Genomic DNA, 18,732 nt, shown 5'->3' with positions numbered 1-18,732 from the left:
GATTTAGTTTGGGATTGGTCCTGCTTTGAGCAGCGGGTTGGACTAGATGACCTCCTGAGGTCCCTTCCAACCCTGATATTCTATGCTTCTATACAGAGAGGAAAGTGAATTATGGAAGTAAGAGGAAGAAATCAAAGGACTTGCCTAGATAGTGGATATGATGGGGAGGGGAAAGGAGAGACTGATGAAAGTGGAGAACATACTGAACCTGAATAATATTTGTGCTTTCTAGTCAACAGGTAAGTCCTCTATGAATTTAAAATTATAGACCTTAGCCCAGGGGTGGCCAACCTGTGTCTCTGGAGCCACATGCAGCTCTTCCGAAGTTAGTATGCGGCTCCTTGGACAGGCAACAACTCCGGGGCTGGAGCTACAGTCGCCAATTTTCCAATGTGCTGGGAGTCGCTCACTGCTCAACTCTGCCATAGGCCCTGCCCCCACTCCACCCCTTCCCCACCCTGAGCCTGCCATGCCCTCGCACCTCCACCTCCCACCCAGAGCCTCCTGTATACCACGAACCAGCTGATCGGGAGGTGCAGGGAGGGAGGGGAAGGCGCTGATTGGCAGGGCTGCCAGTGGGCAGGAGGCGCTAGGAGCAGAGGGGTGGAGTTGATTGGGGCTGCCAATGTATTACTGTGGCTCTTTGGCAATTTACAGTGGTAAAGTCTGGCTCCTTTTCAGGCTCAAGTTGGCCACCCCTGCCTTAGCCAATGAACCAAAGGAATTAAATAATGCCATGATGCCTTGATAATACTAAGCAGCTAGCATGCTATGACCTCTGCTTGTTACACTAATCTTAATCATCTCACTGTTACATTTGCTCCCAGCCTGTAGCATCCATCTGCTGTGTCTCATAAATATTGACAGCATGCAGGTGGACTGCTTGGGTCTAAGACTGAGGACTTCAGACACCACCACAATACATATATTAAATATTAACTGGCCTTATGAACACTAACATCTTTGGAGAGCTGCACTGAAAAAAAGGAATAACAGATTCTACTAGAACTAATATAATTCATGGGATGTAGGCGGGAAGAGATGTGGATTCCTGGCAGGAAGTAGTAAAAAAATAAATGGGCTTGCACAAGAGTTTAAGTCCAACTATTTATTCATACTCAAAACCCACAAATTAAAGATGTACACATGAAAAATAATTTCATCATGAAACGTCTGTTATAAACACAAAATGCAAGATTTCCACAGTGCATTGATCTTCCACGAGCTGACAGACAGTACATTTAGCATACAAGATGACCTATGAGTCTAACTGCGTCCTGAAGAGGCAATTCTCATTGCAAACTAACATCAGCAGAAGAGCCCAGAGCAAAGTCAGCCTTGTGTACACTCCGAGGACAGGGTTTTGCAGACTTCATTCCAAAAAGGATGTTTAACGCCAGAAAGGATCATAATGATCATCCAGTCTGACCTCCCGTGTAACATGAGCTATAGGACTTCCCTGAATTAATTCCTATTTGAACTAGAGAAGATCTTTTAGAAAAACATCCAATCTTGATTTAAAATTTGACAGTGATGGAGAATTCACCACAACCCTTGGTAAATTGTTCCAATGATTAATTACCTCACTACAGAAAAAATACACTCCTGATTTCTAGTCTGAATTTGTTTAGCTTCAACTTCCAGCCACTGGATCATGTTATAGCTCTGTCAACTAGACTGAAGAGTCCTCTACTGTATTTCTGTTCCCTATGTAGATACCTACAGTCTATGATCCAGTTTACCCCTTAACTGTCTCTTTGAAAAGCTAAATTAAGGTCCTTGAGTCTTTCACTACCAGGCACGTTCTCCAATCCTTTAATCATTCTCATGGCTATTCTCTGAACCCTCTCCAATTTATCAGCAACCTTTTGAATTGTGGACATCAGAACTGGACATGGTATTCCAGCAGTGGTCACACCAGTGCCAAACATATATATAACCCACCTAGGACTTAAAGAAAACCTCTATTATCTTTTATTGCCACAGACTTCTTTTTGTGCCCTTTGGCTTCCCTTATCAATTTTCTACACTCCCTATTTTCTAATTTATATTCATTGTTACCAAAAAACAGTTACCTACCTTTTAGACCTTTCTTCAAGGCATGTTGCACAAGTCCATTCCACTGTAGGTATGTACGTGCCTTGTGCACATTTGTCAGAGAACTTTTTCTCTCAGCATTACCAGTCAGGGCAGCTCAAGTGCCCTCTGCCATCATGCACCACTGCATGCAGATATAAGAGGATGGAGCTGCTCCCAACCCCCAAGCAGCTCCTTCTCACTAGACAGACTACAATAAAGAGGGGGAAGGAGGGATGTCATGGAATGGACATGTGTAACACATCTCAAGCAACAACAGTTAAGGAAAAGTAAAAGCTGATTTTTCTTCTTCCAGTGATCGCACATGCCCATTCCACTGAAGGTGACTCAAGCAAATTAACATGGATGCGGACTCAGATTACCTGAACAGCAACTGTAGAACAACCCATCCAAAAATTCCTGGACTGACAGGAAATGACATAATGAGCAGCAAAAGTGTGAAATGATGACGAGGTTGCCACTTTGCAAATGTCTCAAATAGGTACTTGTGTCAGGAAAGCTGCTTGCGCTCTAGTCAAATGAGCCAGCACTCTAGGTGGCGGTGTGATATTAGCTAGCTAGTAGCACAAATGTATAAAAGGGAAAAACCTCTGAGTGGAAAACCAGCAACCTATCCTTGCAACAAAGCCCGTTGCCAACTGTGTCCACATATCTATTCAGGGGACACCATCACAGGGCCTAATAACATCAGCCACACTATCAGAGGCTCGTTCACCTGCACATCCACCAATGTGATATATGCCATCATGTGCCAGCAATGCCCCTCTGCCATGTACATTGGTCAAACTGGACAGTCTCTACGTAAAAGAATAAATGGGCACAAATCAGATGTCAAGAATTATAACATTCATAAACCAGTCGGAGAACACTTCAATCTCTCTGGTCACGCAATCACAGACATGAAGGTCGCTATCTTAAAACAAAAAAACTTCAAATCCAGACTCCAGCGAGAAACTGCTGAATTGGAATTCATTTGCAAATTGGATACTATTAATTTAGGCTTAAATAGAGACTAGGAGTGGCTAAGTCATTATGCAAAGTAGCCTGTGTCCTCTTGTTTTTTCCTACCCCCCCCCCCAGATGTTCTGGTTTAACTTGGATTTAAACTTGGAGAGTGGTCAGTTTGGATGAGCTATTACCAGCAGGAGAGTGAGTTTGTGTGTGTATGGGGGTGGGGGGGATGTGAGAAAACCTGGATTTGTGCAGGAAATAGCCCAACTTGATTGTCATGCACATTGTGTAAAGAGTTGTCACTTTGGATGGGCTATCACCAGCAGGAGAGTGAATGTGTGTGGGGGGGTGGAGGGTGAGAAAACCTGGATTTGTGCTGGAAATGGCCCACCTGATGATCACTTTAGATAAGCTATTACCAGCAGGACAGTGGGTGGGAGGAGGTATTGTTTCATATTCTCTGTGTATATATAAAGTCTGCTGCAGTTTCCACGGTATGCATCCGATGAAGTGAGCTGTAGCTCACGAAAGCTTATGCTCAAATAAATTGGTTAGTCTCTAAGGTGCCACAAGTACTCCTTTTCTTTTTGCGAATACAGACTAACACGGCTGTTACTCTGAAACCAGATTATCTTTCAGCCTGTCTGCAACCACATTGAGGATTCAGTCAAAGGTTAAAGTTGTCATCACATTCAACAAAAAGAAGCTTCTGCTCATCTCTATGCATATGAGTCTTCAAGAAAAGAGTGGCAAATAAATTGTCTGGACAGTGTGGAAACTGGAAACCATCTTTGCCAGAAATTTTAGGGGAAAGGTTAACTTTATCCTTATTTAAAAGTTTAAAAGGAGGCTCTGAGATGAAGAATGGACTTGTTAGCCTGGGTCCTGAAGAGGGTCAGGGAATGGAGGTAGGAGGGGAGATAAAAAGAAAAACAAACTGAAGGGAATATCCAAGACCCGCCATGCTTAGGACCCGCTGATGTGATGTCATGAGAATACAAGCACAGAGGAAGTAGGACAGACAACTGGTAGGAACAGATGGTCCTGTAAGAAATGGGATGTTGCCCTTGACAAACCAGTTAAAATGCATGCTTAGACTGGGCCGCTGTCACAGAGGAAAAGGTGGTTGCTTCCTGTAATTCCTGCCTCTTTTTCTCAGCAGCTCTTGGGGTCGAGGTATAAAGCTCTGATATCTGTGAGACAGACCAGAACTGCTTCCTCTGCACTCAGTGTATAGATTCTAAGTGACTTCAGCATTGCTGTGGAATATTTAGGGTATGCAGCCTATTCCCTGTCTTTTCCAAAAAGAGGGAGAAACACTCAAAGAGCAGACCTGGGATGGTCTCTTGTATTTCAGGAGGGAGACTGAAAGACTGCAGCCATGAGCATGTCCTCAGATACGCAGACACCATGGATTGAGCTGGTGAGTCTGCTGCATCCAGTCTCCACTACAGAGCTGTCCTTGCCACCAGCTTGCCCTCCTCTACCATCAGAGTGAACTCCTCCCTGGAGTCCTCCAGTTGTTTATCGTTTAAATTTCATGATGTGTTCCCACAGAGTCACAGCAACTTAGTCAAGCTTGCTGGTTGGCAATTCTAAGTTGCAGCCCTCCTCTCAAATAAACTTGACAACCAAACTAGCCCAGTCACTGATTCCATCCCCTTCAGTGTTGATGCCTCTGCCTCTCCCACTCATTAGCTGCCGCCACCACAAAGAGTCTGGGGGCAGGTGAGAGTAGAGATGTTCGAAACCCGTAGAAGGGACATAGTATTTCCTCCCTGCCCATTTCGTCATAGGAAGGAGAAAGAAGGGGTCTGACAAAATGTTTTGATCAGCTTCAGAATCGCTTCATTAATCGGGAGTGGCATTCTGGAGGGCCCTGCTGAAGCCAATATATCCACTAGCTTGTGGGATTTCTCTCTGACTTCTTCCACCTGAGCATTCAACACTTTAAAGCAGTTCTTGGTGAGCCTTGTAATCCCCATTGGTGGTGGTGAATTGTTCACCATCTCTATAGTCTCATATGATGAAGAAGATGATACACCCAGATGCTGAGGCAATGACTGGTCTATCTCTTGTGGTGAAGGAACTGTCTGAGCAACTTCCAGCTGCTCGGTATCAGTCCCGGTATTGCGCGTTGGCCAATGTTGTCTGCAGTGCCAATGGTCTTGGTGCACTCTCATGCAAATCAGCTCACATGGATGAGGGAAAGTCCTAACAGGCGGAGGGACACCCCACAGTGGTGGGGTGGTGGGCCCCATGCTTCTGTAGGCCATTGCCCCTTGCAATGTGTCCACTGCTGGAAGTGCCGCAACCACCATGGATTCTGCCCCAAGGCTCCAACGGAAGGTAAGCTTCCCTTTGGGTATGGGACATAAAAGACCCCACTTCTGAGTCTGATGAAAATGACTCAGAGCCCTGTAACAACAATGGAGCAGGTAAGCCAAATCCAGGAATGGCACTATCAGGGCTATAACAGTGGCTTGCCCCTTCAAAGTACCACCTCTCAGGTACCTGAAGCACAGAGGGCACAGTTACCACAGTCTCTTGTGGAGCTGATGTAGGAACTACAGTCACCAGCACCAGTTGAAACTCTTGCTGTATCACTGTGGACACCAGTACCAAAAGGTTGAGAAGTTCTTTATTGGCTGTGTACACCTCTGATGACGTCGGTACCGGAACTAGGTCTTTAATTTGTTGTCTCTGCATCAGAACTTCAGGGGACAGTCTTGAGGGACCTGGCACAGATTCCGGAGTCAATGAACCCACATTTTTGAGATCAGAGGAACACCCTGGGGAATGCTTCCCCTCAGAGTCTCTCCCTGAGTCTTTACTGATCTCAGTACTGAAGATCTTGCTGAACGGGATCCCTGGAAGATCCATCTCTATTCTTTGGTACCGGAGACATGGAATGAGGTGCCAAAGACATCTCGGATGGCACACCCTGTACTGATGGTGAAGCACTCGGAGTACACTCTGAACCCAATGGCTCTGATGTAGGGCAGAATGCCAACTCCATAAGGAGATATTTAAGTCTCATAGCTCTATCTTTTTTAGAGCAAGGCTTAACTCCTCTACAAAATGTGACATTTGTCACTGACGTGGGACTCCCCAAAACATTTTAGGCAGCTGGCTGTGGGTTGCTGACCAGCATCAGCCTGGCACATTACTGGCAAGACTAAAACCCTGGAGAGCAAGGCATGACTATGGTACCAGTACCAAGATTCAAACTTGGCCCAAAAAGGACCTAAAACTGAAACCTATAACTAACACTAACTAACTACTAGGAACATACAAACTATATTTAAAGAACAAGGGAAATAAACTTGTGATAGATGGTTAGAAATAAACTTGTGATAGATGATTAGAAAACATGCCTTATGGTGACAGAATCAAGGAGGTCAATCTATTTAGCTTAAAAAAAGAGAAGGTTTTGGGTGACTTGATTACAGTTTCAGAGTACCCACATGGGGAACAGATATTTAATAATAGGCTCTTCAAGCTAGCAGAGAAAAGTATAACAGAACCTGATGGCTAGAAGTTGAAGCTGGACAAATTCAGACTGGAAATAAGGCATAAATTTTTAACAGTGGAGTAATTAATCATTGGGACAACCTACTAATGCTCGTGGTGAAGTCTACATCACCAACAATTTTTAAATGAAGATTGGATGTTTTACTAAAAGATACACTCTAGGAATTATTTCAGAGAAGTTCTATGGCCTGTGTTATAGAGGTCAGACTAGATGCTCACAGTAGTCCCTTCTGGCCTTGGAATCAATGAAGTACCTCCTAGGAGGGAGAGAGCAGGAAAGATGGAACATGCATCTGTTCTTTCTTGTGAAGTGAACACATTTGATACACTAATTGAGAGAATATAAACATGGAACCCTATGGTGCCATTTTTACAGAATTACATTTAGGCAAAAATACCATCTGCTTTTATGAGAAACTAAATCCCACCATGTTCCTTCTGCATTTTTTCATCTAGGGTAGCCTACAAGATAGTGAACTAAGAGCGAACCACATGAGCTTCTCCAAAGAGAGGTTAATGAGCTACATTCAGCGGTAAACTTTCCCCTTCCCTCATCTGCCGTGAGCAAAGCCCTCATTAAGAACCACATTATGTAAGGCTAATTCTGTATTCTCCCTCCAATTTGCCATGAGATAAATTGGACTACAGGTAACACTGATGTTTCTCATTCTGCAAGGTAACTACTGGGTTCCCCCTTACCTTACAATTTATTACTTCAAATCCTAACATTAACAAACCATTACCAGAGACATAAAAGCAACTATAAGAGCAACACAGGGGGCAGGAGGAAGTTAATTGATGTTGATAATACATAACATTTATACAGCATTTTTCATTCTGGAGAATCCAAAATTGTGACACTGTTCATCTAAATAGAGCATCATTTAGATTTAGCCACCACTAGGACAGAGGGCAGCAAGTAATCTGTGCACATCATACTGCACAGCAGTTGGAACGGGATTTTGTATTATTTTAAATAAGGACAGCACAGTAATCTTACACGAATTTCTTCAGGGTCCATACAGAATAGACAAGCCTTCATAATAAGAAATAATAATCCCTTCATGTCCTGCCCAAATGATCCTAACAGAAATTGTACGGATCCCAATTTATCCACCACAGAATAATGAAATTCTGAGCCAACCATACCAGGATTTGAAACTGTGATACTAGGGGGTCCAGATAGTTCAAACCAAGGACTTAAATTGCTAAGCATTGCCTTCAACCATTTTCAGATATGGTGCTACACATAAACTGGTGCTTCTGTTATCCCCCTCTGAAAGCCAGGATAAGGGTCCAGAACAAAGGTTTGGTGCTTGTGATTAAAATAAAATCATCAGTGTTTGTGAAGTAGTACAAATTTAGCCTGGAATAAGCTTTCTGGGGTATTGCTTGGGATTTTAATACAATGCAAACTCCAAGTTATAAAGGAAACTCAAAACAATTAAGTTGTTACCACAGCTGCCAATTAAACTCAGTTAACTCACGCAATTAACTCAAAAAAATTAATCGTGATTAATCAGTTTTAATTGCACCGCTCAACAGAATACCAACTGAAATTTATTAAATATTTTTGATGTTTTTCTACATTACCATACATATTGTATTCTGTGTTGTAATTGAAATCAAAGTGTATATTATTTTTATTATAAATATTTGCACTGTAAAAATGATAAAAGAAACAGCATTTTTCAAGTCACCACACACAAGTACTGTAGTACAATCTCTTTGTTGAGAAAGTGCAACTTACAAATGTAGATTTTTTTTGTTACATAACTGCACTCAAAAACAAAACAATGTAAAACTTCAGTGCCTACAAGTCCACTCAGTCCTATTTCTTGTTCAGCTAATTGCTAAGACAAACAAATTTGTTTACACTTACAGAATATAATGCTGCTCGCTTCTTATATACGTCACCAGAAAGCGAGAACAGGCATTTGCATGGCACTTTTGTAGCCAGCATTGCAAGGTAATTTACATGCCAGATATGTTAAACATTTGTATGCCCCTCCATGCTTCGACCACCATTCCAGAGGACATGCTTCCATGCTGACGACGCTCATTAAAAAAAAATAATGTGTTAATTAAATTTGTGACTGAACTCCTTGGAGGAGAATTGTATGTCGCCTGGTCTGTTTTACCCACATTCTGCCATATATTTCAGGTTATAGCAGTCTCGGATGATGACCCAGCACATGTTCATTTTAAAAACACTTTGACTGCCGATTTGACAAAACACAAAGAAGGTACCTATGTGAGATTTCTAAAGATAGCCACAGCACTCAACCCAAGGTTTAAAAATCTGAAGTGCCTTCCAAAATCTGAGAGGCATGAGGTGTTGAGCATACTTTCAGAAGCCTTAAAAGAGCAACATTCCAATGTGGAAACTACAAAATCCGAACCACCAAAAAAGAAAATCAACCTTAGAATCATAGAATCATAGAATATCAGGGTTGGAAGGGACCCCAGGTGGTCATCTAGTCCAACCCCCTGCTCCAAGCAGGACCAATTCCCAGTTAAATCATCCCAGCCAGGGCTTTGTCAAGCCTGACCTTAAAAACCTCTAAGGAAGGAGATTCTACCACCTCCCTAGGTAACGCATTCCAGTGTTTCACCACCCTCCTAGTGAAAAAGTTTTTCCTAATATCCAATCTAAACCTCTCCCACTGCAACTTGAGACCATTACTCCTCGTTTTGTCATCTGCTACCATTGAGAACAGTCTAGAGCCATCCTCTTTGGAACCCCCTTTCAGGTAGTTGAAAGCAGCTATCAAATCCCCCCTCATTCTTCTCTTCTGCAGGCTAAACAATCCCAGCTCCCTCAGCCTCTCCTCATAACTCATGTGTTCCAGTCCCCTAATCATTTTTGTTGCCCTTCGCTGGACTCTCTCCAATTTATCCACATCCTTCTTGAAGTGTGGGGCCCAAAACTGGACACAGTACTCCAGATGAGGCCTCACCAATGTCGAATAGAGGGGAACGATCACGTCCCTCGATCTGCTCGCTATGCCCCTACTTATACATCCCAAAATGCCATTGGCCTTCTTGGCAACAAGGGCACACTGCTGACTCATATCCAGCTTCTCGTCCACTGTCACCCCTAGGTCCTTTTCCGCAGAACTGCTGCCTAGCCATTCGGTCCCTAGTCTGTAGCTGTGCATTGGGTTCTTCCGTCCTAAGTGCAGGACCCTGCACTTATCCTTATTGAACCTCATCAGATTAACCTTCTGCTGGTGGCATCTGACTCAGATAATGAAAATGAGCATACGTTGATCCACACTGCTTTGGACTGTTATTGAGCAGAACCCATCATCAGCATGGACGCATGCCCCCTAAAATGCTGGTAGAAGCATGAAGGGACATTTGAATCTTTAGCGCATCTGGCACGTAAATATCTTGCGACACCAGCTACAATAGTGCCATGAGAATGCCTGTTCTCACTTTCAGGTGACACTGTAAACAAGAAGCAGGCAGCATTTTCTCCTGATATGTAAACAAACTTATCTGTCTGAGCGATTGGCTGAACAAGAAGTAGGACTCAGTTGACTTGCAGGCGCTAAAATTTTACATTGTTTATTTTTGAATGCAGTTACTTTTGTACATAATTCTACATTTGTAAATTCAACTTTCATGATAAAGAGATTGTACTACAGTACTTCTTTAGGTGAACTGAAAAATACTATGTCTTTGTTTTTTTACAGTGCAAATACTTGTAATCAAAAATAAATATAAAGTGAGCACTGTACACTTTGTATTCTGTATTGTAAATGAAATCTATATATTTGAAAAAGTAGAAAACATCCAAAAATATTTAAATAAATGGTATTCTATTGTTGTTTAACAGTGTGATCAATCAAGATTAATTTTTTTAATCGCTTGACAGCCCTAGTTGTTACCATCAGGGTGGATTTTATTTAAATCAAATTGATTTAAATCATGATTTAAATCACTAGTCAGGAAGACTCACTTTAATCATGGATTTCTACATAAAAGTGCATTCTTGTTGGTTGTTATAACCTTAATACATATTCTTCACAACTCAGAGATAGATGTAGGTTTCATTTTTAGAAGGAACACACTATACATTTTAAAGTGATTTATTTTGAAAAAACTTTTCAGATTAGTTTTACAGCTATATCAGAAAATGAATGATTGGTTGGTTGGTTATTTCATTTACCAAATGTAATTGAAGCAGATATTTATGAAGTCGTTGGGAGGTGAACTATCTCCAATTCAACAGGTTAATCATTAATATTTGGAGGATTTTCTTGCCATGCTGTATTAGGAGGACATCACCAAACAGACATTTAAATTGTTTTATTTAACTAAAACAACGTTATATATTCTGGATTTTTTCCTTCAACAGCAAACATATAATATTTTAACAAAACAAGCATATGAATTTTTGAATTTAGTTAAACATTCAAGTTTTTTAAATCAGGTTTGTTTTTGTTAAAATTGTTAATGAAATTTTAAAAAAATTAAATCGACTATCTCAGCCATGTCAACATGAGAAACTTAAAATATTGGCTTCTGCAGCTAACTCAGTCGTATTCACCTTCATTTTCCTGTTTGTTCATAATCTGGAAAAGAAAAACAAGCTTTCCTGCTTTTTCAGGTCCCAAACGATTTCTCAATTTGGAATGAATTAGTCCAAAGGAAGAAAATGTTCCCTTCTAGTGAGAGAATGGTATGCTAGATCTCAAATCAATGAAGGCTACACTCAGAAAGAACAAGACTTCTGGAATATGCTGCTCAAACGGTTTCACTTTTGTTTCTACTGGCTGTCCCTTCCTTCTCACATTTATCTCCAGACTTCTTCTCCTTGTCCAGATCTATTCTGCCCCCAACAATCTTCTATTTATTGAACTGTTTGGAACTTTGCACTTTTAGAGACAGGTAAGGGTTGACTCTGTGTACACAAATTTGCAGAGGGACAATAGGGTTGAGGTCTGTTATTTCTCACCTCTATATATTATTTATTTATTTATTTTTAAAAAATTTTGCTGTTAACAAGCATGTTATCTCTGGAGACACAAATCCACAGTTTGAGAACTGCAAAACTAGACTGAGTCCCACTGGGTAGACAGAAAGATTAACCTAAATAATCTGTACAGAAGCCCCTGGAACCTGGTAAGATTGAGTCCCTAGTCTATGAACTATTGGAACTCATTTACAAAACTTGTCTTAAACATTACATGAATATATTGTCTCATACTATAGAATTTGGATTTATAATCCCTATTCCATGATGAGATATCTTTAGATAGGTTTTTTCCCTCAAAAAGCATTTTATTAAAAAAAATCCGATTTAAATAAAAAAAATCCAATTTTTTTTTTAAATCATTGATTTTTATCCACCCTAATTACCATCCACAAATCAGAAGTCCTAGAGAGACAGAGAACTTGATGGCATTAAATGAAGTCTTGGACATGGTGTTTTCCATTTTTGGAGTCCTAAGGGGGGATAAGTTTGATATTCATAGTAGAAATAAGTTACTAATTGCCAGTTCTCTACTGAATATGAGAATCAGCATTACCTTTGTACTGATAGACAAAGATGCTCCTCATTTGACAGAGGAAAGCTTAACTTGCTAATCCTGACAGCAGGTTACGCAATAGCATATAAATCAGGGCGAGATTTTGTTCTTACATTGAGAACTGGATGCTAAAACCTGATGCGAGGCTCCCTGTACTAGATGAATATTAAACCACTGTACATGTAATTTACCATATGTTAGTCGCATTCCTCTCTCCTTTACCATGACTCTGAAAATGTACCTTAAAACTGCAAAATTAGATTCCCCTATTTCCTCACTACCTTTTTATTTTCATTTATATTCCTGATGGCAAGCTATTGAATCTCCTTAAGTAGGTCTGAAGCAGTCTTAAGCACAAAGATCTGGGCTTCTGTTGCAATTGTGATGTAAGGATCTCTGCTCTGCTCTCCTTGCTTGATGCTTGTGACCCAGTAGGGAGTTGAAACTAACTGTTTCTCCATCCTGTTGGTGCACAAGAAAGGAACTAGTAAGAACCAGTGTGCTGTGACCATGTGATGTTGCAGTCACAACACATCTTACATGAAGCCTGATTACGTTAAGTGGCTTGCAACAGACCTTGTGTTAAGATCAACAGAATCACTCTGGAAGTTTAAAAATATGAAGACATCATTTTCTCTACAACCACCCTTTGGGAACTGTGTTTAGAAACAATAACCTAATGTATTCTTTTTTCTACATTAGTACATGACACCTATCTCCTATAGCTCAGTTTTTGGAAATCAGCAAATCAATACAAACACGGTATTTCCAGGAGAATCAAATATATCCTAAGTAGCTTCATCTTCAAATTATTTTATATCCATCAACTCATTAATACTCAATATAACTAAGACGAAGGTAGGAAAGTATTAGCCCCACTTTACAGATGGGGAAAAAAAGTTCAGTGAGTTGACAGAGGCCAAGACTGAGCTGGTGTTGGACCTACAATAAAAACTATGATGTTTCTGACATCCAGTTCTGCGTTCAGACCACCAAACCATGACTCAAGCTCTTCAGACGTTTAAAAAAAAAAATCAAATTGTGTCACTAACATAGTTAAGACTCTTTCTTTACAAAAGACCTCAGAAAATAAGTATCCAATTTAATTCTTCATTACCTCAATATGGTCATATACATAACAAGACATCACGTCTTAATATAGATCCCAAATGTTATAAATTGAAATGTCCTCCTTTAGGTCCCATTGCTGGCAAGTGAGGGAAACTAACCACCAGTACCATGGATTTCATAGGACGTTATTCTGTCACTTGTCTGGAGATATTTCTGGTTTTAATCATGTAGGTTTTGAATTTTTTTTAAAACATCTTAGTAGTCAAAATGCTTAATTTAAAAAGCAAAGAAGAATAAAATAATCACAAATATGAGTTTAGCAAGTGCTCTGCACTGTTTGTGTTTTCATGGAGTACATCATACACCCATTGTCCAAGAAAAAGACAAACCTGACAACAAATGCTTTTCCAAGACATCAAACCTAAATTGACAGGATTTCCCTTCAAGTTCTGTAATGGTTTAGTTTTACTGAAAGATCAGCAATTTCAACCACATGAGCATCTAGTGTGTGTAACATCACAGGTAGGAGACCCTCATTTCCAGCTGCAAAGCCTCCATTTCCATCTGCTTCATTTGTCCATCAAAAAGGTTTTGCAAATTAAATTCTTCTGTTTTGGAAGGAGTTGTGCTCCTTAAGCATGTGTAACAAGTTCAACAATATCAAGTCAAACTTAGTGCCTTTGAAGGCGAACAGCTGTGTTCTTTACCTGATTATCCTGAAAACTTTAATTCCTATCATAATGAGATTTTTAGTGGCTTTAAGTTACTTAGAGTTTGAATAGTAAGCTTTTTTTAAAAAAAAAAAAAAAAAAGCTGTTGAATAAATGTTAATTTTCATGAAAGTGAAGTGTCTAAAGTGGGCTGCTGTTGAGATTCTCCTTAGATTAAAAAAAAAAGACTCTAGGCAAGAAATAGAGTGGCATACACTCCTCTTCACTCCTCCCTTGACGCAGGTGCTTCCACTGCCATAAAGCCTCTGCTTGTATTTTCAAAAGCAAGCAGAATTTGAACTTCAGAGATGAGCAGGACTGGTAACTACAACAGATACCTGTGTTTACTCTAGCCAGAGACAGGTTTCAGAGTGGTAGCCGTATTAGTCTCTATCAGCAAAAACGAGGAGTCCTTGTGGCATCTTAGAGACTAACAAATTTATCTGGCCATAAGCTCTCGTGGGTTAGAATCCACTCCATCAGATGCACGGAGTGGAAAATACAGGAGCAGGTATAAATACATGAAAAGATGTGAGTTGCCTTACCAAGTGTGAGACGCCACTAGCCTTCAGCCCCCAACTAAAACCTCTCCAGAGCATCATCAAGGATCTACAACCTATCCTGAAGGACAATCCCTCATGCTCATAGACCTTGGGGGACAGGCCAGTCCTCGCTTACAGACAGCCGCCCAACCTGAAGCAAATACTCACCAGCAACTACACACCACACAACAAAAATACTAACCCAGGAACCAAACCCTGCAACAAACCCCCGGTGCCAACTCTGTCTACATATCTATTCAAGGGACACCACCATAGGACCTAACCACATCAGCCACACCATCAGGGGCTCGTTCACCTGCATATCTACCAATGACCTCGCTGTTAAGCTTGACATTACTACAGTAAAAGTTCAGACCAGATTTCTGTTTAAAGCTTGAATCTAAGTGCTCCAATATCCACTTGGTTGCTCAGATTGCCTTGAAATTTGGTGTGCCTTATGGCAGCACGGGATTCTGTTAGGGAACCAAATTTGGGGACATTTGAACAAGGGGCTCCCAAGATACAGCACCTGAAAAAAAATAACTTTTCTTAACATTAAGAGATTCTGGCACACAAATTTTGCTTGCAGAGAGAGATCAAACAAGTGCTCCATTGCACCAGGGTCTCCAGCATTTGAAGGTTATCCTCACAGAGTGCATGCCACCCACCAGCCCTCTGAGGAAAAATCAAACTAAAGCTTACTTTGAAAATGGTTTTGTTACTCTAGCTGAGTTTGTCAGAAGCCTCTTGCATTGAATGATGAACCAAAGAATTAAACTGTGCATGTGCAGACCGAGGGGCTATTTAGAAAGCTACCTCTTTATAATAAAACCTGGGAATATCACAGTCAAAGTCTAATCCCAGCTCTACCCCAGGCATTGTAAAACTGCAGTTACACTCCAGTGGCTGCATCACTGCAGCTGTGCTGCTGTACCTAATGTCACAGCGCAGAGGCTTCCTCCATCAACAGGAGAGGTTTCTTCCATCCGTGCAGCTAATCCAGCTCTCCGAGAGCTGGTAGCGAGATCAACAGAAAAATTCTTCCACTGACCTACCCACTTCTATATCAGGCGCTAGGTAAACCTAACTAGAGGGCTCAACGTGTTTAATTTTTCACAACCTTGACAAAACTAGGTCAATCTAATTTTTAAGTGATGATCAAACCTGAGTTCACATCCCAACCTAGGACAGGAATCTCAAATTAAAAGCAAGCATATTGTTCCAATCTGCCTCTATCAAGGGGGACTTTTATTATGGGGAAATGTAATCTAAGGACACCAGAATATTCACACTGAAATTATTTTCTGAAAAGAAAATAAACTATAAAAGCAAGTGCTCGCCGGAAGGGGAAGGGGGTTCGCACTGGAAGAGTAAATGGGAATAGGGGGAAGGGGCTGGGGATCAGGTGATGGGAAGGGGAGAGGTGGGACTCTGAGAAGCGGGATACGAGGGATCAGTGTTGGGGGACCAGGGGAGAATAGGGACAGGAGGCACCTGTCAGCCCCACCTTCCCCTCCTGTGTGTGCGCCACGATCTGGGGGACCCGGCCCGGGGGAAAGGGGGGTGATTGGAGAGAAAGGGGACCCAGCATGGGGGGAGGGGGACAGGAGGGGGGACCCTTGGGGAAGGAGGGATGACCGGGAGGGGGGAAAGGGGGACTCGGCCCGGGGGAAAGGGGGGTGATTGGAGAGAAAGGGGACCCAGCATGGGGGGAGGGGGACAGGAGGGGGGACCCTTGGGGAAGGAGGGATGACCGGGAGGGGGGAAAGGGGGACTCGGCCCGGGGGAAAGGGGGGTGATTGGAGAGAAAGGGGACCCAGCATGGGGGGAGGGGGACAGGAGGGGGGACCCTTGGGGAAGGAGGGATGACCGGGAGGGGGGAAAGGGGGACTCGGCCCAGGGGAAAGGGGGGTGGGACTGGGGGCAAGGGGGGATTGGGCCCGGGGAGGAAGGGGGTGACTGGGGGAAAGGGGACCCGGAACGGGAGCGACAGGGGGGAGGGGGACGCCCCTCACGCGCACTCACCCGCCCCGCCATCTCGCCGCTGCTCCCTGCGGACACCAACCAGCGGCCACACGTTAGCGCGTAGGGCGGCCGCGCATGCGCGCTGCAGCCATGCTGCACTGCGTCCGGGGCGGAGCGCCGCCTCCGCAGGTGATTCAGCAGCGTCGCCGAGCGCCCGGCAGAGGGCGGGGCTGCGCGCCCCGGGCTCCGCGAGGTGACGTCACCCAGCCGGGCGCTGCTCCCGCCGGGCGGGTTGGGGCCTGGGGGCCGCCCGGGCTCAGGCGGAGGGAGGCAGAATCGGGAGTTGGCGTTTCGGGAAAACGCGGAGGTTTAAAAGCCGCCTCGGGAAGCGGGGGGGGGCCCACACGGGCTGCCGCCCCCGCCCGCGCCACCCGTTCCCTCCCCGCTGGCCCAGCGCGCGGGAGCGGGAGCGGCAGCGGGAGCGGTGCGTGCCAGGGGGCGGCCCGCGCTCGCTGGGCCCGCGCCGGCTCGCGGAGCGAGGGTCTCGTCCAGCACGCTGAGGTAGCCCCGGCGAGCGCGTGGACACTTACCCGCGCTGGCAGTTGCTGCTCCATTCACCGGTTTGCGGGGGCCCTGGGCCAGAGCGAGTGGGGGCCCCGCCCCACCCTTCCGCCCGTGCTCCTGCCAGAGAGCGGGATCAGGCCGCGGGGGCAGGTGCAGTGGGACAAGCCCCAACGCCCTGACCCTGCTGCCCGGCAGGAACACCGCCTGGGTGGAGTGGGTCAGGGCAAGGGGGCACCCATTTTTCTGGGCCCCCCAATTGCCCGGGGCTAATCCACCACTGCATCTTGGATCCGGGATTTGGGTTCCATTGACTCAGCTTGCTTGCATCAGAAGCCCTGGGATCCAAGCTTTAAAGACTGGTTTCCGAGCAGCAGCCGTGTTAGTCTGTGTCCGCCAAAAGGAAGGGAGGACTGGTGGCACCTTAGAGACTAACATACTTATTTGAGCGTAAGCTTTCATGAGCTACAGCTCACTTCATCGGATGCATGCAAACTTTAAAGACTGTCAGGGACAGTGTCTAAACCTGCGTGCCCCAGCCAGCTGAGAGCATGTGGGATTCATAGAATATCAGGGTTGGAAGGGACCTCAGGAGGTCATCGAGTCCAACCCCCTGCTCAAAGCAGGACCAATCCCCAACTAAATCATCCCAGCCAGGGCTTTGTCAAGCCTGACCTTAAAAACCTCTAAGGAAGGAGATTCTACCACCTCCCTAGGTAACGCATTCCAGTGTTTCACCACCCTCCTAGTGAAAAAGTTTTTCCTAATATCCAACCTAGCCCCCCCGCCCCCCAACTGCAACTTGAGACCATTACTGGAAATATATGCAGAAGCAAAAAGCCATTTTGACATCCATCACAGAAGGGATGATAGGGTACAGCACCCTTTAGCCTATTAAAGCTGGGTCTTCTTGACCTGAAAGGCAAGAGCTAATGGAAACTTGATGTCAGTAACAAACTGCTGAGGCAAAATTACAACTTTCTAAAATTAAGTTTTAGTCACTAGAAAGTGTGTTTTGTTTGTAACCAGACCTGTCTTCTGTTCTTCCTTAGTATCATGTAAATCTCTGAACTTGGTTAATAAACTTATTTTTGTTTATGTTTGGGTGTGTGACTCCACAGATAAACCAATGGGCTCGTGTGTGTTGTGTCTCTTTGGAGGCAGTGAACTTGGTCATTTAGGGGCGTGTCCCAGTCAGAGGCATGGGAGTGCGGGTTTGAGTTTCTCACCCAACAGCGGGCAACACAAGCTCTTCCTTCTAGTCTCACAGGCCTTGCATCTCTCAACAGGTTTGTGACTGGCACACTCCAGCTCTCACACCTCCAAGCATCTTCCTGGAGTTTCCAGCCCCTGGTCCACCGGACTCTCACAGTATTCAGAGAATTGCAGCTTCCAAAGAAACAGAACACCCCAGTTTACCAGTTCCCCCTCTGATCACAGCTCCACTTCACACACAGCACTCATACTTGACTTCACTATGAACAAATCTAAGTTTGTTTTCAAAAGAATAGAGATTCAAATGACTGCCCGTAGAAGTATTACACACAGATTGTTACATATAGAGTCACACACATTCTGCAGCATAGACTTAATTAACAAGATGCTCTCATCTTGTAGAATATTGCTCACCCAAAATCAGTGCTTGCTTTACAGCCACATTGACTGTGATCCTTTTTTCATGAGGAAAGTTCATTGTCAGCTTGCCTTCCCAATGAAGAATTCAGTGCGTTTCTTTGCCCCACAAGTCCCACCCCTTGTCTT

General features: G+C 43.7%; 1 protein-coding gene across 2 annotated transcripts in view; it reads right to left on the bottom strand.

Moving 5' to 3' along the window:
• The window catches only part of NSF (N-ethylmaleimide sensitive factor, vesicle fusing ATPase), a 187,067-nt gene extending 169,769 nt beyond the window's left edge, over positions 1-17,298 (bottom strand). The window contains exon 1 of one of the 2 annotated variants that reach the window (XM_073325854.2): positions 17,001-17,298. In XM_073325854.2, the coding sequence (XP_073181955.1) occupies positions 17,001-17,024 (24 nt within the window). In that variant the 5' untranslated portion in view covers positions 17,025-17,298. Of the gene's footprint in view, positions 1-16,470; positions 16,766-17,000 lie in introns of those variants that run through there. The other variant, XM_073325855.2, reaches the window with a different exon arrangement.
• Positions 17,299-18,732: the final 1,434 nt, after the last annotated feature.

Source organism: Lepidochelys kempii, chromosome 27, assembly GCF_965140285.1.
Source record: "Lepidochelys kempii isolate rLepKem1 chromosome 27, rLepKem1.hap1, whole genome shotgun sequence".
Lineage (NCBI taxonomy): Eukaryota > Metazoa > Chordata > Testudines > Cheloniidae > Lepidochelys > Lepidochelys kempii.
This window is presented reverse-complemented; position numbering and strand designations above follow the sequence as displayed.